The following is a 24,816-nucleotide window of genomic DNA, read 5'->3' as shown; positions in this document are numbered from 1 at the left end:
CGTAATATCCTAAACGGACGTGGCAGTTTCAACAAATACATATTTCAGCTTCAAGGACGCAGACGCTAACACGCATCTGGGCACACTTACTAATGCAGCCATACACACAATAATGACAAGGGATAAACAAACAGACACATACAGTCATTCACGTTAGTTGGCTCAATACCCAATCACTGTCAAGTACTTTATTCACAATATCATTTTCTTTAAAAAAATCATTTTAATATAGAACAATTTTGACAAGAGGCCTCAGTTTACAGCTAAATTGCATTCAGAGTTCCAGCTTCTCTCATAACTAAAGCGAGCATGGATGGATAGAGAAAGATGATGAGCGGAAACGACTGAGAAGAGTGAATGAGAAAGACAATGAGAATAAGAGAGACAGAAAGAGAACTACAATGCTTAGTATAATTTTACTAAGAACAAAATGATTTGTCAAATAAAATATAAAAACAAAAGAATAAAAAACATTCAGAAAGTAAAACAGACGTAAAAGGAAAGAGCATAGGTGTCGCCCAGGACGACGTATCCCGGCAACCTCAACATGCACATCCATTTCCATGGTGACAGAGCAATACAGCCAGTCTTTCTATTAGTCTACGCCGCATTTTACAGGTTCACACACACACACACACACACACACACACACGTGTGTTCCGCATTCCGAACAAGTGTTCATCCCAGGGAGAAGAAGAGTAGGAACCAGGATAGATGGAGTGGAGTCTTCATTCTTCACTCATTAACTAACTCCATCTCTCATCCTTCCTCACTCAGAGCCGAGATAAAAGCCTCTCTCTCCCACACTGCAGCGCCACGGTCATTCTCCGTCCATACGAGCACGTGTGTCTAGGTAGGGTTGGGGGTGAGAACTGAAGAACTAGAGCTTATGGTAGGACTTCTTAAGGTAAGTGATTAGGTCATGTGTGGTGTAAGATATGTAAAAACAAAATGACTGTGGTGGGTTAGTGTAGACTGGAGAACATAAGTTAGTGATAGAATATGAAATGTGTGGGTGTGTGTTCAACTGCAGGAAAAGTTGCAGTGCGTGTGTGTGTGTTTCAGGGGTGTGGTGGGAGACTTAAGTCCTTGTCAGAATCGGTGTATGGACAGAAGGATGAGGAAGAAGACGAGTTGAGCTCCTCTCTGCAACACACCCTCCATCAGCCAATCAGATCTCAGCTCCTCCAAGACTCGCTGCAGTGGATGGCGCCACCTGAAGGACAGAGACAGGTCAGAAACTCCAAGCCAGAGTTGCGCGCACGCGTGTGTGTGTGTGTGTGTGTGTGTTTTACCTGCTATCTGGAGATATAGGTGTAGGTGCGTGAGGGGGACCGGCCCTCTGACTGTCCATTGGTCGACACGTTCAGGAAGTCCCAGATGAGGATGGTGTCGTCATGGGAACTGCTGATGATCTGGAACTCGTCAAACTGCAGCCGGAACACGCGCCCCGAGTGCTCCTGAAAAACACACACACATAACACGTAACGCCACGGTCTACAACAGACCAGGCATTAAAAGATTAAAGCACACAAAGATACTCACCACCAGTGTGCGCAGACACAAGGTGCTGGCTGGGGCTCGTGGGTCCAGGGCAGCTTGCAGGTCCCACACCTTGATTTTACTGCAGAGAGGAGACAAGGTCAGTAGAGAACAGCAGTGTGTGTGTGAATTGTAAAAAGACAATCTATAAACTCAGTGTGTGTGTGTGTGAGACTCACCCGTCATAGGCACCACTGACAATCCTCTTATTGTCAAAGCGAATGCAGCGGACCAGTTCCTCATGACCTTCCAACACTCGCAAACACGCTCCACACTCAATATCCCATAACCTGGAAAGAAACAACACGTTCACACACACATACATACAGTGCCTTCAGAAAAGGTATTCACACCCTTTATTTAGGGCAAGCCTAAATAAGTTCAGGAGTAAAAATGTGCTTAACAAGTCACATGAGCTGCATGGACTCACTGGTGTGCAATAATAGTGTTTAATAGGATTTTTTGAATGGCTACCTCTGTACCCCACACATACAATTACCTGTACGGTCCCCCTCAGTCGAGAGGTGAAAGCAAAGCTTCAACCAGAAACCTCATTTACATAAGTATTCACACACATCAATACTTTGTGGAAGCACTTTGCCAGCGGTTACAGCTGAGTCTTTCTGGGTAAGTCTAAGAGCTTTCCACACCTGGATTGTGAAACATTTGCTCATTATTCTTATCAAAATGCTTCAAGTTCTGTCAAATTAGTTGTTGATCATTGCTAGACAACCATTTTCAGGTACTAATAGATTTAAGTCAAAACTAACTCAGGAACATTCACTGTCTTCTTGGTAAGCAACTCCAGTGTAGATGTGGCTTTGTGTTTTAGGTTTTTGTCCAGCTGAAAGGTGAACTCATCTCCGTGTGTCTGGTGAAAGCAGACTGAACCAGGTTTTCCTCTAGGATTTTACCTGTGCTTAGCTCTATTCCGTGTCTTTTGATTATAAAAGTCCTTGCCAATGACAAGCATACCCATACTTGAGTAAAAGATACCTTAATAGAAAATGACAAGTAAAAGTGAGTCACCCAGTAAAATACTACTTGAGTAAAAGTCTAAAAAGTATTTGGTTTTAAATATACTTAAGTATCAGAAGTATAAATCATTTCAAATTCCTTATATCAAGAAAACCAGACGGCACCATATTTTTTTTTTTTTTTAAAGATAGCTAGAGGCACACTCCAATACTCAGACATAATTTACAAACAAAGCATGTGTTCAGTGAGTCCATCAGATCAGAGGCAGTAAGGATGACCAGGGATGTTCTCTCGAGAAGTGTGTGAATTGGACCCTTTTCTTGTCCTGCTAAGCATTCGAGATGTAATGAATACTTTTGGGTGTCAGGGAAAATGCGAGTAGAAAGTACATTATTTTCTTTAGGAATGTAGTGACGTAACATTAAAAGTTGTAAAAAATGTAAAACAGTCAAGTACAGATACCCTCCAAAAACTACTTTAGAGTATTTTTTACTTAATTACTTTACACCACTGCCCATAACATGATGCAGCCACAACCATGCATGAAAAAATGAAGTGGTACTCAGTGATGTGTACATTTTAGTCATTTAGCAGACGCTCTTATCCAGAGCGACTTACAGTAGTCAGAGCAATTTCCCCCCCCATTCTGGTCCCCAGTGGGAATCAAACCCACAACCCTGGTGTTGCAAGCACCATGCTCTACCAACTGAGCAACACAGGACACTGTAGGATTTGTCCCAAACAGAACGCTTTGTATTCAAGACATAAAGCTAATTTATTTGTCAAATTTTCTGCAGTTTTACTTTAGTGCCTTATCGCAAACAGGATGCATGTTTTGGAATATATTTTTTTCTCTACAGGCTTTTCAGTCATTTAGGTTAGAATTGTGAAGTAACTACAAAAGTTGATTCATCCGTTTTTCCCTATCATATCCATTAAACTCTAACCATTTTTATTTTATTAAAGTCAACAGTGGCTAAGGCTGTGACAGTCTTGGAATTTGAGGTTACGGTAATTGGCCAGGCCCATGTACACCGTCATAACAGTTCAGGGGGAGGTCACAACTCTGTTTACATGGATATGTGTCCAAATAAAACCTATTTGAAACACTTCATTATCATCATGGCATTTAATTACTATTCAGGTTATTAATGATAAAAAAATATATATATTTTTTTAAATCACAGAAGGCTGCTGAGGGGAGGACAGGTCATAATAATGTCTGGAATGGTATCAAACATGGTATCGTACTCATTAAACACATGGTTTCCGTTACAGCCATTACCATGAGCCAGTCCTCCCCAGTTAAGGTGCCACCAGCCACCTGTGTTATAAATATTAAAATCAACAAATTAAGAAAGGCCAGGTTGGAGCGGGATCTGTAGCATTTTAGTAGTGACAACATGAAGAGTCAAAATAAAGATAACTACCTTGTCCTCTACTGCATGAAAAAAAAAATATATATATATATAAATAAATAAAAATAGATCCTACTTCGATGCACAAAACCATTCAAACGAAGTCTGATAGGTTTTCCCCACTTTCCCCGAAATAGTACCATAATGTCACAAACCCTGCTGCTGCGGTCATTTGATGGCAGTGGCATATGTTCTTCAAAGAGAAGACGCCTTAATGAGAGAAATAATGTAGACTAAGCTACTGAAAATAGGCCTTTTACAAGATTAATTCATGACAGGGACGTTTTGATTCTTAAAGAGACGGAGTCCAGACAAGCTACTTTAGGAAACTTTCTGAATTATGAAGTTGACAATCAATCATCAAAATAGAAACATGTCCATAGCCTATTTAAAATCAGCAACACTGATTATGGAGGGGTAGGAGTGTTAGAAAGATTTTTTAAATACTGTTAGTAACATGCATACAACAAAACATTCTGAGAAGCCCAGCTGGGCACGACACTACATTTGACATTTGCGAGAAGCAGGCCAGGTACTTATGCGTGCTCAGGCACATGCTCTCCATCAACATCAGGGGCGGCAGGTAGCCTAGTGGTTACAGCGTTGGACCAGTAACCAAAAAGGTTGCTGGATTAAATCCCCGAGCTGACAGGGTAAAAATATGTCATTCTGCCCCTGAACAAGGCAGTTAACCCACTGTTCCCTGGTAACGCAGTCATTGTATATAATAATTGGTTCTGAACTGACTTGCCTAGTTAAATAAAAGTTCAAGACAAAAATTTATTAACAGGGAAACCAAACACATGGAGCTCCTAAATGGTAAGACTTGTTACTCACAAGTTTAACAACAAACAATGTTTCCACTCCAAGAATGACAAATTACTGTATTTAATACAGGCAGAAATGACAGGGATTAACGTTAAATTGCCTGTTTTACAAACTGTAGGCTACCACATGGGCATTCATAAAAATTAGGAGGGCGGCAATTCGTTTTTGTCTCGCCTAGGGCTGAATGTCGGCCAGGACCTGGCATGATCAGCGTTGATTAGTATATAAATGAAGAAAAGATTCTGTATAAAATTATACCACTCCAGGTTGGAGGATTGGTGCATTGTCCATTTGACAAAACAGTGCATTACAGCCCTGTCAGAACAAATTTGTCAACTGCTGTTGAATAATTAATGAATAGTCAGACACATCCAAACTTTTTTACAAGACAGATTTATTCATTTACTAGCAAGCAATGAAAACAAAGTCCACATATCTTTTTTTTTTTTTTTTTACTGTAGTCCCATAGCGCTCTACACCCCCCCCCACATCTAGGGATTACCTGCTCGAGCATCAAAGAAAAGAGGAAAACGATCTAGAAAGTTTGACAGACTAACCCCAAAACAATTGCTTATAATCATTGGTAAAACTTCACCTAAGAGCGGTGTTATCGACATGAAAATAAAGTAAATCCGAAAATTGATGTAGGCTTATTAAAAAACGGTTTTGACGGTCATTTTATTTTCATGGTGGTCTTCATTCATAACCGTCAGTTACACAGTTATTCAATTACTGTCACAGCCCTACCATTGGCCTCATGGTGAAATCACTGAGCGGTTTCCTTCCTCTCCGGCAACTGAGTTAGGAAGAACACCAGTATCTTGGTAGTGACTGGGTGTATTGATACACCATCCAAAATGTATTTTTTATTTGTATCCATATACCAATAGGTTGCCTTCTCTGCGAGGCATTGGAAAATCTCCCTGGTCATTGTGGTTGAAATTCACTGCTCAAACAGATAAGTGTGTGTGTGGGGTACAAAGATGAGGTAGTTGTTCAAAAATCACACCTGTTCATTTAAATGCATTCCACGTAACTACCTCATGAAGCTGGTTGAGAGAATGCCAAGTGTGTGCAAAACTGTCATCAAGGCAACGGGTGGCTACTTTGAAGAATATCATATTTTGGATTTGTTAAACACTTTTTTGGTTACTACATGATTCCATGTGTTATTTCATAGTTTTGATGTCTTCACTATTATTCTACGATGTAGAAAATAGTAAAAATAAAGAAAAACCCTGGAATGAGTAGGTGTCCAAACTTTTGACTGGTACTGTATATGAACACCTGCTCTTTCCATGACATACTGACCTGCTGAATCCAGGTGAAAGCTATGATCCCTTATTGATGTCACTTGTTAAATCCACTTCAAAATCAGTGTAGATGAAGGGGACAGGTTACATGATTTTTAAGCCTCGAGACAATTGAGACATAGTTTGAGAAAAGATTTAAGTGCCTTTGAACGGGGTATGGTAGTAGGTGCCAGGCGCACCGGTGTGTGTCAAGAACTGCAACACTGCTGGGTTTTTTGTGCACCCCACGTGTATCAAGAATTGTCCACAACCCAAAAGACACCCAGCCAACTTGACAACTGTGGGAAGCATTGGAGTCAACATGGGCCAGCATCCCTGTGGAACGCTTTTGACACCTTGTAGAGTCCATGCCCCTACGAATTGAGGCTGTTCAGAGATCAAAACGGGGGTGCAACTCAATGTTTTGTACACTGTGTGTGTGTGTGTCTATATCCACAGTGCATTCAGAAAGTATTCAGACCTCTCCCCTTTTTCCACATTGTTACGTTACAGACTTATTCTAAAATGGATTAAATTAATTGTCCGTAGAGCTGAGACAGGATTGTGTCGAGGCACAGATCTGGGGAAGGGTACAAACATTTCTGCAGCATTGAAGTTCCACAAGAACACTGTGGCCTCCATCATTTTTAAACGGAAGAAGTTTGGAACCACCAAGGCTCTTCCTAGAGCTGGCCGCCAGGCCAAACTGAGCAATTGGGTGAGAAGGGCCTTGGTCAGGGAGGTGACCAAGAACCCGATGGTCACTGACAGAGCTCTAGAGTTCCTCTGTGGAGACAGGGGATATCTTTCAGAAGGACAACCATCTCTGCAGCACTCCACCAATCAGGCCTTTATGGTAGTGGCCAGACGGAAGCCATTCCTCAGTAAAAAGGCACATGACAGCCCGCTTGGAGTTTGCCAAAAGGCACCTAATGACTCTCAGACCATGAGAAACAAGATTGTCTGGTCTGATGAAACCAACATTGAACTCTTTGGCCTGAATGACAAACGTCACCTCTGGAGAAGACCTGGCACCATCCCTACGGTGAAGCATGGTGGTGGCAGCATTATGCTGTGGGTATGTTTTTCAGCGGCAGGGACCAGGAGACTAGTCGGGATCGAGGGAAAGATGAACGGAGCAAAGTTCTGTGAGATCGTTGCTGAAAACCTGCTCCAGAGCGCTCAAGACCTCAGACTGAGGCGAAGGTTCACCTTCCAACAGGACAACGAACCTGAGCACACAGCCAAGCCAAGGCTTTGGGACAAGTCTCTGAATGTCTTTGAGTGGCCCAGCCAGAGCTCGGACTTGAAACCGATAGAACATCTCTGGAAAGACCAGAAAATAACTGCGCAGCAACGCTCCCCATCCAACCTGACAGAGCTTGAGAGGATTTGCAGAGAAGATATGGGAAAAACTTCCCAAATACAGGTGTGCCAAGCTTGTGGCGTCATACCCAAGACTCAAGGCTGTAATCGCTGCGAAAGGGGCTTCAACAAAGTACTGAGTAAAGGGTCTGAACACTTATGTAAATGTAATATTTAATTTTTTAAATTGTAACACATCTGCACATTTATGAAAACCTGTTTTTGCTTTGTCATTAAGGAGTAGTGTGTGTAGATTGATGAAGGGAAAAACAACAATTTAATCAATTTTAGAATACGGCTTGTAACTTAACCTGTTTGGCGTGCAAGCCCGACGTCGGTACACTTATGACAACAGCCAGCTCAAAGTGCAGGGCGCGAAATTCAAAAGATAAATATTTAAAAAAATATAACTTTCACACATTAACAAGTCCAATACAGCATATGAAAGGTACACATCTTGTGAATCAAGCCAACATGTCCGATTTTTAAAATGTTTTACAGGGAAGACACAATATGTAAATCTATTAGCTAACCACGTTAGCAAAAGACACCACTTGTCTTACTCCATCAGTTTTTTACTCCATCAGTAGCTATCACAAATTCGACCAAATAAAGATATAAATAGCCACTAACCAAGAAACAACTTCATCAGATGACAGTCTGATAACATATTTATTGTATAGCATATGTTTTGTTAGAAAAATGTGCATATTTCAGGTATAAATCATAGTTTACATTGCAGCTACAGTCAGAAATTGCACCGAAAGCAGACAGAAAAATTACAGACACCAACGCCAAATAACTAAATACTCATCATAAAACATTTCTGAAAAATACATAGTGTACAGCAATTGAAAGACAGGCATCTTGTGATTCCAGACAATATTTCCGATTTATCAAGTGTTTTACAGCGAAAACACAATATAGCGTTATATTAGCTTAGCACATGTGCAAACATCACCCCAGCATTGATTCAAGGCAAAAAGAGAGATAACGTATAAACCACCAAAGGATATTAATTTTTTCACTAACCTTCTCAGAATTCTTCAGATGACAGTCCTATAACATCATATTACACAATGCATATAGAGTTTGTTCGAAAATGTGCATATTTAGCGGCACAAATCGTGGTTATACAATGAGAAAAGTAGCAAAGCTGCCCAGAAAATGGCAGGAGAAATCTTTGAAGAGGCACCTAATCTAATCAGTAACTATTCCAAAACTTGACTAAAAAATACAGGTTGGACAGCAATTGAAAGACAAATTAGTTCTTAATGCAATCGCTGAATTACATTTTTAAAATTAACGTTACTGCGCAATGCAGGGTGCGATAAAGCAAGGCTACACTGCAAGTAATGGCGTCTTATGCATTTTACTTTTTCCAACAGAACAATGAATTATCAGCATAAATAGTTCTTACTTTTGGATGAACTCCCATCAGAATCTTGGGAAAGGTGTCCTTTGTCCAAAAGAATCGTTGCTAGGTTGGAGAACGTCGTCTTCAACGTTGCAATTAGCAGTAAACAATAGCCATGTGGGCCAGAGATACCCAAATTCCTACAACGTCACGAAAATAAATACCCGAAAATCGCAATATACTGACAAACTGATATAATTCGGTTTAAAATAACAACATTACGATGTCTTTAACACCTATATCGAATAAAAACAGAGCCGGATATAACTAGGAGCTAAAACAAGAGCTTCTAACATGACATGCCAAGACCCTCCCTGCGTCAGAGCGAAGAGTGGAAAGATGGGACATATCGGTTCCAAGCAATTTATAACCTTTGGGAACTACGTAGAAACTCCATTTCAAGTCTCCCTATTCGCTGAAACCCAGGGGAAGGCGTATGCAGTGCATCTCAACCAATAGAGGACAGGCAAATTAATACACAGGTCTCAGAACAGCCAGCAAAATTCTGCATTCTGACATACACATAGGAAAATTGCTCTAAGTCGAGTTCTGTTTCACCCACAGATATAATTCAAACGGTTTTAGAAACTAGAGAGTGTTTTCTATCCAATAGTAATAATAATATGCATATTGTACGAGCAAGAATTGAGTACGAGGCCTTTTTGAAATGGGCACCTTTTATCTGGCTACTCAATACTGCCCCTTGAGCCCAAAGAGGTTAACAAAAGGTGGAAAAAGTCAAGGGATCTGAATACCTGCCAAATGCACTAACTACCTGACACACACAAACATCCTACAATGCACCATAAACCCAGTGAAACAAGATATCACAGACTGGCGGTGTGCAAATACCCATAATGTGTTCTAAATAGCAGGCATTTAGCATATGTGAAAATATAACGTTTTATAGTAAGAGAAATTGGAGGAAAAGAAACGTTGTGCGTTTTAAATGCCAGGATGTCATACTCGTTTCCACTTTTCATCTAGTACGGATTCACTGCATGCTATTAAGAAAAGCACCTTTTCAGACCCATGTGTGATTGACAACAGCTGATAATCAAATAAGGGGACGCGCTGTACCAAAATGAACAAACGATGGGAAACGTCACCATTGTGCATTAGCTAACGCATTATCAGTATGGGTGAGTCTAGTACGTAGATATTTATTGCTTACTGCATACGTCATTTCTGAACATTATGTTAGAAATAGGATGTAGGATGATTAGTACTGTAGTAGGCAGGACAGATTTAGGACAGGGCCAGTCTCCTACCGTATGGTGTTGTCTGAGGAGCCACTGACCACCAGTCTGTCTCTGTACTGCAGGCAGGCGATGCCTCGCTTGTGTCCGTTTAGCGTGCGCACAAACTCACACGTACTGGTGCTCCACACCTACAGGGGGCAGCAGAGAGAGAGGGGGACAGACATCAATATTCACAGGCAACGACTCCAATATCAAATCTTGTAGAGACAAGATATACCCAAGTGCACCCACATACACGCTAACACACTAGCCCCACATTTTATATCTCATGATCCACACACACACACACACCTCTCACCTTGATGGTGCGGTCCCCCGACGCCGACACAATGTATTTGTCGTCAAAATCGACCACGTTGACGGCGGCGCGGTGACCCACGAGGACCCGCCGGAGGCTGATGTCGGTGGGCGAGGCCATGTCCCACACAGCTATGGAACGGTCCTTGGAACACGTCACCATCAGACCGTTGCAGAAGCGCAGGTGGAGCACCGCCTCGTTGTGATGGATCAGGGTGTTCAATACCTCACCCGACGTCACGTCCCACACCCTGGGTGAGCGAGGGAGACGGACAGAGGAGAAGGGGAGGGTGGAGGGAGATAAGAAAAAAAGAAGGGAGGGAGGAGGAGAACAAGAAAAAGGGGAATATTATTAAAAAGAAAGAATGAGACTGATTAACGAAAGCTCTGCTAAACAGACCGACGCGGCCAAGGCTGGACACTGCGCCGTCCCAGTCAACACACCCCACACTAGGGACCAGCCGTTAAGAGCGTTTTTATTGAGTTCCACTGTACGACAGGGAGGGGGGGGAATCAAACACACACACACAAACTCAGAACACACACTGGAAAAGCTGAGACTCAAAGCCACAAACAAGTGCCCGTCAAGCCGTCGCTAAGGAAGTGAAGTCACATTTTCCTTGGATACCTCCCAGGGAGAGTGTGAAGTAATGAGTGTGTGAAGGTTGAGCTTCTGTGTGCAGCCTAGACTGGCATGGGCTGGCACGCACACACACACTCTCTCGACGCAGGTTTGGACATTGTGTGACATTGAAAATGTTAACTAACTATATTGACTATCACAACTCTCTTACAGATAGGAAATCTAACAGCTAGCCTTATATTGGAAGGTGAGAAATGGTGACGATTTAATTTAAATATCAATCTCTTCCCTGTGTACTTGAGTGTGTGTGTAGCTTCTGTGTGTAGCTACAGAAGATAGAGTGAAGTACTGATTATTACCACAAGAGTGGTAGAGAGAGACTGGCATTCACAAATGATATAGCTCCTGCATCAAAGAGATGGCTGGGCAACAGTTTAGCACTCCTCAACTAGCTATAAATAAATGAGCAGACAGGGCAGGATGGTTTCATATATAGATAGACCACAGACAGATCTCAAAGCAGAGAGAGAAGGCTCTATGTTTGGCTGCTCGGAAGGTTGGCTGGTGTGACAGTCAGAAGTGACAGTGATCCAATGGCTGTGGTGTGTATTGGGCGAATCCAAGACAGATGTGGAGATGGTTGGCTATCCTGACCAAGACAACTTTTTAGTCACGTTTCTAGGACGACAATGTCCATTCTAGATGTATTTCTATCATATACTTTTTCCACATTTTGTTCCGTTACAGCCTTATTCTAAAATGAATGAAATACAAATAAATCCTCAGCAATTTACACACAAGACTCCATAATTGACAGTGAAAACAAGTTAAGACATTGTTGCAAATGTATCAACAAAAAAAAATAAAGAAATAGCTTATTTACTTAAGTATTCAGATCCTTTGCTATGAAAATCGAAATTGAGCTCAGGTGCATCCTGTTTCCATTGATCATCCTTGAGATGTTTCTACAACTTGATTGGAGCCCACCTGTGGTAAATTCAATTGATTGGACATGATTTGGAAAGGCACAAACCGGTCTATATAAGTAGACAGGTCAGAGCAAAAACCAAGCAATGAGGCCAAAGGAATTGTCCGTAGAGCTGCGAGACAGGATTGTATCAAGGCACAGATCTCGGGAAGGGTACCAAAACATTTCTGCAGCATTGAAGGTCCCCAAAAACACAGTGGCCTCCATTTGTCAATGGAAGAAGTGTGGAACCACCAAGACTCCTCCTAGATCTGGCCGCCCGGCCAAACTGAGCAATCTGGGAAGAAGGCCCTTGGTCAGGGAGGTGACCAAGAACCCGATTGTCACTGACAGAGCGTCAGAGTTCCTCCGTGGAATCTTCCAGAAAGACAACCATCTCTGCAGCACTCCACCAATCAGGCAAAGATTATCAGAGAAAAGTACAGCGAAATCCTTGATGAAAACCTGCTCCAGAGTGCTCAGGACCTCAGACTGGGGTGAAGGTTCACCTTCCAACAGGACAACGACCCTAAGCACACAGCCAAGACAACACAGGAGTGGCTTCTACAAGTCTCTGAATGTCCATGAGTGGCCCAGTCAGAGCCCGGACTTGAACATCTCTGGAGACCTGAAAATAGCTGTGCAGCGACGCTCCCCATCCAACCTGACAGAGCTTGAGAGGATCTGCAGAGAAGAATGGGAGAAACTCCCCAAATACAGGTGTGCTAAGCTGGTAGCGTCATACCGAAGAAGAGTCTTTGCTGTAATCGATGCCAAAGCTGCTTCAACAAAGTAATGAGTAAAGGGTCTGAATACTTATGTATTCTAAAAATCTGTTTTGCTTTGTCATTATGGGATATTGTGTGTAGATTGATGAGGGGGAAAAAAACGGTTTCAGCAATTTTAGAATAAGGATGTAACGTAACAAAATGTGGATAAAGTCAAGGGGTCTGAATACTTTCCAAAGGCACTGCAGGTGGCTGTGGGTTTTACACTGTGACATACCGGGTGGCTAAGACATACCGGGTGGCTAAAGCAGTCGGTAATATAGCAACATAGATGACAGTGTAAGGTTGTCCCCCCCAAACGGCACCCTATTCCATATATGGTAGTGTACTACTTTTGGACCAGAGCCCCATGAGTCCTGGTGAAAACTAGTGCACTGCATGGGATATAGGGTTGCATTTGGACAAAGCCTGTGCGTGTGTGTGTGTATATATAAAATCACTGTGTCATACCTGACAGTGGAGTCGGAGGAACCAGTGACTATGACTCTCTCATCATACTGCAGACACAACACTGACCCTGTATGACCTGTCAGGATCTTCAGACACTCCAGAGACTGCTTGTCCCAGATCTACACAGATAGAGGGAGGAGGAGATGGCAGGAGAGAGAGAGAGAGAGTAGAAAAAGAAAGATGAGTTAGCACGAGGAAGGAAGAGAAAGCGAGCAGGAGCAGATGTGGGTCAGGGTAAGCTGGTCTCAGTATTGTTCATGCCCCATTTCCATGCAGTGTGGAGGGATCCCTGTGTACTAGAGCACTGGAGATGGACAGGCTAGCCCTTTCCTCCCTCCTCCCCCTCATTCTCCAGGCCAGACAGATGAGTGGAACACACAGAGGGTGGGAAAATGACTCCTTTCATCCTTTAATTCATGTCTTTCCTTTGAGATACAGACAGCTGTTGTTTCACATCAAAGGCATAGTCTGCAATAACATGATTAATCCATTTCGACCCGTCCAAAAACACAAGTACACTCAAGCACCTTTATGGAGTTGTCTCTCAGGCCGCTGATGATTTTATCGTCGTCGTACTGGAGGCAGTAGACTCCTTTACTGTTCTCTGACCGACACTGGATCCTCTGCAGGTTGTGTCTGCCACACCGCCAGTTAGCCTCGATAGTCTATACACACACACAGGAGAGGAGGGAGGGGTAGAGGTGAGACAGAGGTGAGGAGGGGGGACAGAGGTGAGGAGGGGGGACAGAGGTGAGGAGGGCAGAGAGGGGGTTGGCAGGTAGTGGGAAGGAGAGAGATCAAGAGGAAACACACAGACAATAGGGGGATAGAAGAAAACAGAAAAGAGTGGATATATGAGGGAGGAAAAACACATCGAGACCAAAATAGATCCCTTCATCTAAAGTATTAATCAACCGTATTGATTGTTTTTAAATCACGCCCACGGTCTATAGACACAGAACGCGTCCTCCCCAAATGGCACCCTATTCCCTACATAAGGTCACCAGAGCCCTGGTCAAAAGTAGTGCACTAAATAGGAAATAGGGTGCCATTTGAGACATAGCCACCGCCTGAAGGGCAAGGGTTTTTTTGTGGACAGAGCTACAGTCTAACCTCTATGTCCTGGATGATCTTGGGGTACAGTGAGTGGTAGTAGGAGTTGGGCGGGACCTCTGTCGTTCGGTTCTTGAACAGATACTTCTCCCTGAGATGACGGACAGAACAATAAGCCAATGAGAAATCAATCTTCAGAACTTCCCTATTCCGTGTGTCTCCGTCTCCAGTAGCTCGACGAGCGTTCGTGTTCATGCTCACCACTGGTGCCTCTCGGACAGGCCTTTCCAGAGGGGGTCTGTGCGGACCATGCGTTCTATGAGTTTCTTCCAGAGCATGCCCTCAGAGATCACCCTCTGCCACTCCTTACACACCAGCTCCGCGGAGCACAGAGACTGCGCGTCCAGGAACGACAGGATGTTCTCTGCTATGTGGTCCAGACCCTGGGCTAGAGAGAGGAAGCGAGAGAGATGGGGTGTAACTGTTTGTTGGGTGTGTGAGCATGGTGTGTGAACGAGTGCAAAAGTGTGTGGAAGATGGAGCTCTGCTACCTAACACTAGACACCAGCTTAGGGGCCGGGCAGCTCCGTTTTTTTTTGTCAATTTCTAGGTTACGGGCTGGGCTCTGCCATCAGTAACATTTTGAAGTTGAGCCATTCGCTCGTCATCTGCTGTGCAGTAGCCTACAGTCATACCTGCCTAACATGGTGCCAGAAGTGCTTTAACCTCGTCAAACATTAGACCAAAATATTGTCCGCGTCGACAGGAGAGATTTTGTCACAGGAAATAATAACGTTCCCGGAGATCAAAGTGACGAAAAGTAGTTAGCTAGCGGCTAACTGCTCTCTCACGTCTCGTCATTGAGCAGCCCAAGGCGGAGCCGTTGCTATGGATACTCAGACAGGATGTGCATGCAACAGTGAAGGGAGGGGGAGAACAGACAGAGACCAGAAGCGAATGGAGGGAAGTTATTTCTAATTTTGGGTTGGGACCGGACTGGGCCTTAAATTAGGCAGAAGCAAATCGGGCCTGGGTAGGGTCTGAACGTCACGGGCATTCGTTGGGCTCAGACTTAAAATGCATTCCTGTGCTGGACTCCAGCGGAAGCATCCAAAAGAAGTTGTGAACGTGTGTACGCGCGGGTGAGCAACCGTGTCCGGAAAAGAAGTTAAAGGGTGTGTATGGTTGTGGCAGTCACGAAATTGTCAGCCGGTGATTGTCAAGCAAATAACTGGTCGGTCTCACGGTAATTGACCGTTATTTAACATTAACACATTTAGCATCTCCTGGCTTCCACACAGCCTCCAAGCCACTGATGCAGACCTTTGAAACATCTACATTTTAAAAAAGTCTCACAAAACCATGTAATATAGCCTACACCTTCACAATGAATCCATTATTTTAGACGGGTCTAAAGCATGATATGAAGAAAACGTAGTCTATTACAGAAGAACAGAATAGCATACTCTGAGTTGTCCTTATGTTATGTCCTGATGTGGCAATGCCAAATGGCTGTGGGCTACACTAGTTCATTTGGCAGACAAGATTTGCTTACAATTCCGTGGCATTATTTTATGTTATGACGAGTACAATTGAACAAAGCTGGATGAAATAGAAAGTATATTTTCTCAAAGATTTGAGGGAGCGCGCCCATGCGGTGGCTATTCTGTGTCGAACGGTAAAGAAACAGTTATGCTTCATTTTAAGTTATTACATTTAGTTATTCAACAAACGTTGGGCATGACGTTTCGATTTTTAATACATTGTAAGGCTGCATGATGACACTAATGATGATTTGAAAAAAGTCGCTTGAAAGACATGAGCTTTGCTTTGTTTTTTCATCAGGCTGTACACACTTCAATAAATCTCTCATTCACAATTTCACAAGCACTTGATAATATCTACAATTTCATGGTGGCATCCCCTTTGTGTGGCCGTAATGGACCCTAAAAAACAGTCTGCACACGTCCTTATCCAATTCCAAAGGTGCATATTGAAAATATTGGAAGAACTGTCCACATTTACTTATCGTCAGCCAACAAGATGAACAGCAAAAGCACTAGCCTATGTCAATCAACTATCCCCCATAGTACAAAAGTTGACCTATTCTATTCTGTGTGAGAAATACATATTTCAAACAGTCTGGGACAGTTATGGGATGCGATAGATCCCAAATTAATACATTTTTATTTTTTATGCTCGTGGTTGTATTTACTCAATGTGCCTGATGCAACAGATCAGAATGTTTAGCTTAAAATGTTGATAAACCGTTAGACTATTTCTTCACATTAGAAGTGCAGCAATGCGTACATGGTAGTAGAATATAAGAGCGAATGTTCCATTAGCGGGAAAACACCGTTATCAAAAGTGACCGCAAATGCAATTATAGATGTAATCCTTTTTATAAAGGTGCATTTTTATGGTGAAAATTATCTTCCCCAAACGTGAAACTCACGCGCTGCTTATATATGCCAGTTAGGCTCTTAATTAACCCCTTGTAAAGCGGATTAATGTGCTTCATTTTAAGAAGTTATTTGGCCATTTTAGTTGTGATACAAACTTTATAGAAACATATAGGCCTATTGGCTAGGGGGCTACATCAGGTGTGTGACTGACTCGAGAAAGTTGCAAAAATATCAAATTAAAACATTCACAAGTGATAGTCTGATGGGTAACAATATTAGCCTATTATTGATTTAATCTTGCCTTTACATAGACTAAATAATATACATTACCAGTCAAAAGTTGACACAAATACTCATACCAGGGTTTCTTTATTTTTACTATTTTCTACATTGTAGAGTGATAGTGAAGACATCAACACTATGAAATAACACATATGGAATCATGTAGTAAACAAAAAAGTGTTGAACAAATTTAAATAAATTTATATTAGAGATTCTTAAAAGTAGCCACCCTTTGCCTTGACAGCTTTGGAGACTTGGCCTTCTCTCAACCAGCTTCATGAGGTAGTCACCTGGAATGCATTTAAATTAACAGGTGTGCCATGTTAAAAGTTCATTTCTGTAATTTATTTCCTTAATGCGTTTGAGCCAATCAGTTGTATTGTGACAAGGTAGGGGTTGTATACAGAAGATGGCGCTATTTGGTAAAACACAAAGTCCATATTATGGCAAGAACAGCTCAAATAAGCAAAGAGAAATGACAGTCCACCATTACTTTAAGACATGAACATCAGTCAATGTGGAAAATGTCAAGAACTTTGAAAGTTTCTTCAAGTGCAGTCGCAAAAACCATCAGGCGCTATGATGAAACTGGCTCTCATGAGGACCGCCACATGAAAGGAAGACCCAGAGTTCTCTGCTGCAGAGGATAAGTTCATCACAGGTACCAGCCTCAGATATTGTAGCCCAAATAAAAGCGTCAGAGTTCAAATAACAGACAAACCTCAACATCAACTGATCAGAGGAGACTGCGTGAATCAGGCCTTCATGGTCAAATTGCTGCAAAGAAACCATGGAAATCTGTCCTTTGGTCTGATGAGTCCAAATTTGAGATTTTTGGTTCCAACCGCATGTCTGAGATGCAGAGTATGTGAATGGATGATCTCCACATGTGTGGCACCCACCGTAAAGCATGGAGTAGGAGGTGTTATGGTGTTGGGGTGCTTTACTGGTGACACTGTCTGTGATTTCTTTAGAATTCAAGGCACACTTAACCAGCATTGCAACCGCAGCATTCTGCAGCGATACGCCATCCCATCTGGTTTGTGCTTAGTGGGACAATCATTTGTTTCTCAACAGGACAATGACCCAAAACACACAGCCTGGATGTGTAAGGGCTATTTGACCAAGGAGAGTGATGGAGTGCTGCATCAGATGACCTGGCCTCCACAATCACCCGACCTCAACCCAATTGAGATGGTTTGGGATGATTTGGACTGCAGAGTGAAGGAAGGGCAGCCAACAAGTGCTCAGCATACAGTTGAAGTCAGAAGTTTACATACACCTTAGCCAAATACATTTAAACTCAGTTTCACAAATCCTGTCATTTAATCCTAGTACAAATTCCCTGTCTAGGTCAATTAGGATCACCACTTTATTTTAAGAATGTGAAATGTCAGAACAATAATAGGGAATGATTTATTTCAGCTTTTATTTCTTTCCTCACATTCCCAGTGGGTCAGAAGTTTACATAAACTCAATTAGTATTTGGTAGCATTGCCTTTAAATTGTTTAACTTGGGTCAAACGTTTTGGGTAGTACCTCCACAACATGATGCTGCCCCCACGCTTCACCACAGATACCAGGTTGGGATGGTGTTCTTCGGCTTGCAAGCATCCCCCTTTTTCCTCCAAACATAACAATGGTCATTATGGTCAAACAGTTCTATTTTTGTTTCATCAGACCAGAGGACATTTCTCCAAAAAGTGCGATCTTTGTCCCCATGTGCAGTTGCAAAGCGTAGTCTGGCTTTTTTATGACGATTTTGGAGCAGTGGCTTCTTCCTTGCTGAGCGGCCTTTCAGGTCATCTTTATATAGGACACGTTTTACTGTGGATATAGATACATTTGTAACGGTTTACTCCAGCATCTTCACAAGGTCCTTTGCTGTTGTTCTGGGATTGATTTGCACTTTTCACACCAAAGTACGTTCATCTCTAGGAGACAGAACGTGTCTCCTTCCTGAGCGGTATGACAGCTGCGTGGTCCCATGGTGTTTATACTTGCGTGCTATTGTTTGTACAGATGAACGTGGTACCTTCAGGCATTTGGAAATTGCTCCCAAGGATGAACCAGACTTGTGGAGGTCTAAAAAAAATGTTCTGAGGTCTCGGTTGATTTCTTTTGATTTTCCCATGATGTCATGCACAGAGGCACTGAGTTTGAAGGTAGGCCTTAAAATAAATCCACAGGTATACCTCCAATTGACTCAAATGACGTCAATTAGCCTATCAAGAGCTTCTAAAGCCATGACATAATTTCCTGGAATTTCCACAGCAGTTTAAAAGGCACAGTCAACTTAGTATATGTAAACTTCTGACCCACTGGAATTGTGATAATGTGAATAATAAGTGAAATAATCTGTCTGTAATCAATTGTTGAAAAAATTACTTGTGTCATGCACAAAGTAGATGTCTTAACCGACTTGCCAAAACGATAGTTTGTTAACAAGAAATTTGTAGAGTGGTTGAAAAACAAGTTTTAATGACTCCAACTTAAGTGTATGTAAACTTCCGACTTCAACTGTATGTGGGAACTCCTTCAAGACTATTGGAAAAGCATTCCAGGTGAAGCTGGTTGAGAGAACGCCAAGAGTGTGCAAAGCTGTCATCAAGGCAAAGGGTGGCTAATTCGAAGAATCTAAAATATATTTAGATTTGTTAACTATTCTACAATGTAGAAAACAGTAAATATAAAGAAAAACCCTTGCATGAGTAGGTGTCCAAAATTATGACTGGTACTGTATGTATAAAATTTGTTTTCACTTAGAATGGACCATTATCACCCACCTGTATCGAAACAGGGGCAGCGGGAAATAAATACATATCATCTATGCACTTAAATAGCGAATGGAGGACGCTTTTCCCCATGGTTTATTTTCATGCCAGCCAGGTAGGCTATACTCCGGTTGTAAATATAAGCAATGTGCTTAATATTAGTAAAGTTCAGGAATAAATATAGTAGGCCTGCCTATAGAAATCTGAACCACCGCTTTTTAGTAGAGGCCATCACTCTGTTTTCTCACGCAATTGCATTGCTTATTGAAATGTTGCACAACATGAGCTCATGGGCTCTCATGAAGTGTTTGATTAGATTTTCAATAACATTTGCATTGATGTCAGAATGATTAGAGGGACAATAGAGTGCTGAGTACCAGGCAGTTAGCAAGTTTGGTAGGCTACCCAATGACCATGAGCAGGCATCAGAACTTGAAGACAAATCACCGTGACTAAACAGTCACGTGGAATTTGACTGCCTTCATGACGTGTGACCGCCGGCGTGGCGGCGTTACGTTCACCTCAACAACCCTAGGTGTGTGTGTTACCTGGCAGTGCTGTGATGAAGTCTCGTTGGAGCATGGGTTTGAGGTAGGTGTTGATGTGGCCGTGTTGGTAGTGGCACATTCGGGAGATGAGGTGTTCTACAAACTCCACTTGGTCAGTCTCGGACCACTGGTCAAACAGGGCGATGCAGTGCGCCTTCTCCTTGTCGTTGCCCCCCTCCGACGGGCGCTTACGAGAGCCCGTCATCACAGGACCGTTACTAAGCTGAGAGGGAGAGGACAGAGTTATACACACACACGGCACTACGGGTTCCATTCCCACTGAATTTGCCATAACTTAAGTGCCTTTTCAAGGACAATTGACACATTTTACGATGTAATATCCCTCAGATATATTACACAGATTCCACACCCTCATAATCCACCTACACACACCTTGGTGAGAACTGTGGTCTTCTTTGGCGAGAGGTCGTCTACGTGGTTCTGAGACTCCATGACTGATGTGTTCTGTATGAAGAGACAAGAACAAGGGGAATGAATGGTTAGAGCTCATTTGGTGTCTGTTAAGAAAAGGTAAATGAACACAAATGTGCAAAATGGTAGCAGAATGCAGAGTACAATGGCACACACACACGGCTAGCTAATAATGTAAGAAAGGTGATCTCTATCTCCTCTCCCTGTGATGTGCAGTCTGGACAGGAAATTAAACAGGAGTATGTAGGTATGGCTACTAGACAAACCCTGCAGTAATGAAACCATAATCTGATAGTACCCAGCCCTCCAACACAGACAGTTTGCATTTCAAATGGCACCCTATTCTCAACTACGTACTACTTTGGGTCAAAAGCACAACACCGCATAGGGAATAGGGTGTCATTTGGGATGCAGCCACAAACAGTGGGAGAATGCTGGGAGGAGTACTGTTAAAAGGTTGAACCAGACGGGCTCCCTCTCCCATTTAAAACGTTAACAGATACACACACAGCCCGTGCTTGTTATATGTCTGTGTCAGCCACACACACTTCACCTGACACTGTCACAGATTATTGAGAACCCTGTCCAGATGTGTATGGACGTATGTAGAAGAGAAACACAAGGGACTTCCTCAGATGGCCTACAGTAGCATATCTCCACTATTTGATCTGCAAAAATGAAACTGATATCGCACTGGATCATTTGTCGCTCTTCAACGGAGAGACTGACAGACCAATAGTAACAAGTCAGACAAGTACACAAACAGATGGGTACACAGACAAGGTCAGGGGTCAAGGCTGATGCGGACATTAGTGTTCATGCAGCAGTGCCATACAGAGCAGACAAACTAACAGACAGAAAGCCTAGGGACAGGCTGCCAGAGACAGCGAGCATACCACGGCGCCCCTCCCTCCCCCCCCCCCCCCTAACACAGGCAGGGCGGAGGTTCCTAGACCATCCCCTGCCCAACACACCTCCAGGCAACCTAGCACTGCACCCCAGGCGACATGCTCTGGTAGCCTCTCCTTCCTTTCACCCCAGCCAGCAGCGGCCCCAACTCTGCCCATCTAATTCAGATTAACTAGACAACTCTTGTCAAGTGAACTGGGGAACTTTTGTCAGAACTTAAAAATATGAATCCCAAACTTTAGAGTAGGGAGGGAGAGACTTAGTCTAGCTATCTGGAGCTTTACTTTCACGAGACCTAGCTAGGTTTGGCCAGGCTTGATACTATCCTGTTCCTGTGATTCACGGGTTAGCCTATTATGCTATCTTTGATCGAAGTTTGGTCTTGGTGTCACTTCAGCTTTGACCAAAACAACTTTTTACCAAGGAAAGAGGGAGGCATCTTTCAGGCGTGCTTGTCTGTATTGATCAACCCTTTTCTAGAAGGCTAAATATGAACTTGAGCCAGATATCCTGTAAGCTGGGCTGGAGAGAGAAGCATATTTTTGGGAGGAAGAGGCGGGAAGGCAAGGGGGCCTGGGGAGGGTGCAGTACACAGTTCATGGTGTGGTAAGAGGCTGGGGGGGGGGCAGTAGGTAGGTCAGAATTAAGAGGAGAGAGTAGCAGAACCTGGTTGTGTGCCCGGGTGGAGGGGATGCTCTGCAGGCACCTGAGTGCACACAAACTCTCTGCCACCGAGGAGCAGCCCAGCCAGAGAGAGCGAGGCACAGAGCACTGTGTGAGAGAAGGAGAGATAGGAAGAGGAATGAAAGGAGAGAAAAGAGGCATGAGACAGGGATGGGAGAGAAAGGATGGGAAGAGAGAGAATGAGGAAGAGATGAGTGAACAAGAGAGATGAGGGGGGGAGGAAAGGAGTTGAAGAGGTAGAGGATAGATGAGTAGCAGGAGGAAGATGAAAATGGGGGGGTAGAATATACATAGACAAAAAGGAGTGGAAGAAATGGGTGAAATGTGGAGGGAAGACAAATGACCAAACAGAATAGGAAAGAGTAAAGAACAGATTGGTGTGTGTAACCAAACCAGTGTTCGTGAAGATGAGAAGAGAAGGTGGATTGGGGTAGTGAGGGGAAAAACCAGTATTAGAGCTATACGCACATTTGCACAGTGAGCGCAGAAAGACATACTTACACACACAAGGCATAGACAGACACACAAAAGCATTGTTAGATATATGAAGTGGGTGGGGATAGGAAGAGAAGTTGGAGGGACTAGTCCGCAACGGACACGTTTGTCAATTTTAAGGCCTTTGATTTTTGCTAATGCCCCGCCCTCTGTTCTTCCATCCTCACACTATGGAAGTGGTTAGTGATTTACATAGGGTCAAAATACACAGACACACATAAAATAATCTATTACAAACATAACATATGTACATTGTCAATTCAGTCCAAGTAGGCTATCTAATGGGACTGTCTAATATAGCCTAGGTTGGGGAAAGGGTACACAGGGAAGGGAAGAGGGTAACTGGAACAGAAACATGACATGTATCCTAGCTCAAGATCAATGTAGTTTACTTGCAGGGTGGTTGTGTTGATATAGGTTTAGTCAATGTCAAATAAGGCTTACCATTGAGCTTAGTAATGGTTTAAAGAGGAGTATGACTGACCTAATTGGACAAGGGAAAACTCAATTGAAGTCTTAACAGGCTCATTAGCTAGTTACAGGTGAATCACCTAGAGATTTAGGATTCAGTGTGAAAATAATGCCATCATTGCTGCGGTGTGAGGAGCGAGTCTGGTTATGTGGAATTTAACTTTGCCAAAACAAACAGTGGCGGCTGAGGATTGTTGTGCTGGCTGAAACCAAATCGGTTCCTTTTTTAACAAACCATTTTATTGTAATTATCAGGCTTACTGTAGAGATCCGTTTCCTGCTACTAGTTACCAACACTGAAATATTATTCTAATGTTAGCCAATTAACAGTCTTGACAGGCAGATGTCCTTTTTGATAGACGACATCGGACCAACAAGTAGTAACGTTAAAACGTGCAAGGTAGAACTCTGGGCAAACGGCTAGCCATCACCCCAAAATCTGATACATTGGCTTTTGGACTGGTCAGGTGGCTAGTCCAATTTAGCTAACGTTACCTATAAGTCTGCGAGCTAACTAACGTTACCTTGGTAAACTGAAGAATGAAAAGATAGAAAAACCAAGTACAACAGTTTGTTACAAATGTCAGCTGTCCAAATCAAGTACATTACAATTATTTATGCATCACAATGTCACGGTGCCCAACTATTTGTTGCTTAACTAACTAATAACTCGTTAGCAATGAAAATACCCCTCGCGAGTTAATGTTGTGCACTTCCTTCTACGCAGCTTTATAAACATGAACACGCACACCAGAAGAACATTCAGAAATTCACATGGAAGGGTGTGGGCAACATTTAATTGTCTTTATCAGACTTGAATATGTATTTCTGTAGTTATCCAGCTAACGAGCCAGGTACGTTGTGTCCATAGTTAGCAGGCTAGTTAGCTAACTAGCTGTGACACAGGGCCGAGAGGCGCAGCGTCACCGCAGTCAAAAGCTACACCGAAATCCGTGACTTTATTCAGCGGACGCCTTGCAGAAACCATTCGACTATTTTACATGAGGTTACGGATTCAATTTGGCCATTGCAAAAATCATGGACTATCCTGTCACATTTACTAATAGGTTTCGACGACCTAGTCAGTCGCTGCACCAGGACCCTCAAAGAAAAATATCAACGTTTCAGGCCCTCCCTCTTTTTCTAGTTCCCCTTCCTTTTTCCTCCAACTCTCCCGACCGTCGGTTCGGGTTGGTACCATGTTTGGCCTTCGATTCAAGCCTCTATGGCTCCTTTTCGTTCCCAATAGCGACCTAAGGGGTCACTGTCACCAAAGCTTACCATTAATTCCAACGTTTTGTCCTCAATCTCCGGCTCCATGTTGTTGGTCACCCCGAAACTCGGCTGTGAAAATGGAAACCAAACACTGCGTCGGCGGCTGCAAATGCAGAGACGTCATTCACTTCGCTCAGCCACAGCTTGGCAGGGCTGTTTAGTGGGGGTAAGGCCCCCCCCCTCGTGAATCCGACACTCTTGACTGGCCAAGCTCTGCTAGAGGCGTGCCTTAACTGGCTTGCCCCACATTGATTGGCTTGTCGTGCTATCAAGGCATTCCCCTAACAGAAGGCCAAATGTT

General features: G+C 43.1%; 1 protein-coding gene across 1 annotated transcript; it reads right to left on the bottom strand.

Moving 5' to 3' along the window:
* Positions 1–147: 147 nt before the first annotated feature.
* On the bottom strand, positions 148–24,679 carry LOC120048172 (F-box/WD repeat-containing protein 11-like). Its single transcript, XM_038993923.1, has 13 exons — positions 24,522–24,679; positions 20,643–20,714; positions 20,250–20,472; positions 14,502–14,688; positions 14,301–14,391; positions 13,715–13,852; positions 13,188–13,306; positions 10,401–10,650; positions 10,112–10,230; positions 1,722–1,832; positions 1,546–1,624; positions 1,296–1,460; positions 148–1,216 (listed from the first exon to the last, which is right to left on the bottom strand). The coding sequence occupies exons 1-12, from the start codon at positions 24,558–24,560 to the stop codon at positions 1,299–1,301; spliced, it is 1,590 nt and encodes a 529-aa protein (XP_038849851.1). The 5' UTR covers positions 24,561–24,679; the 3' UTR covers positions 148–1,216; positions 1,296–1,298.
* Positions 24,680–24,816: the final 137 nt, after the last annotated feature.

The sequence above is a fragment of the Salvelinus namaycush genome, chromosome 5 (assembly GCF_016432855.1).
Source record: "Salvelinus namaycush isolate Seneca chromosome 5, SaNama_1.0, whole genome shotgun sequence".
Taxonomy (NCBI): domain Eukaryota; kingdom Metazoa; phylum Chordata; class Actinopteri; order Salmoniformes; family Salmonidae; genus Salvelinus; species Salvelinus namaycush.
This window is presented reverse-complemented; position numbering and strand designations above follow the sequence as displayed.

What these genes read in the sequence shown, in the direction of transcription:
- LOC120048172 (XM_038993923.1), bottom strand. Translation starts at nt 24,560, where the DNA reads ATGGAGCCGGAGATTGAGGACAAAACGTTGGAATTAATG. An exon ending in AGATCATCCAGGACATAGAG is followed by an intron (nt 13,853 to 14,300) that starts GTTAGACTGTAG and finishes GTGTGTGTATAG; the next exon opens with ACTATCGAGGCTAACTGGCG. An exon ending in TCCTCCGACTCCACTGTCAG is followed by an intron (nt 10,651 to 13,187) that starts GTATGACACAGT and finishes TCGCTCACCCAG; the next exon opens with GGTGTGGGACGTGACGTCGG.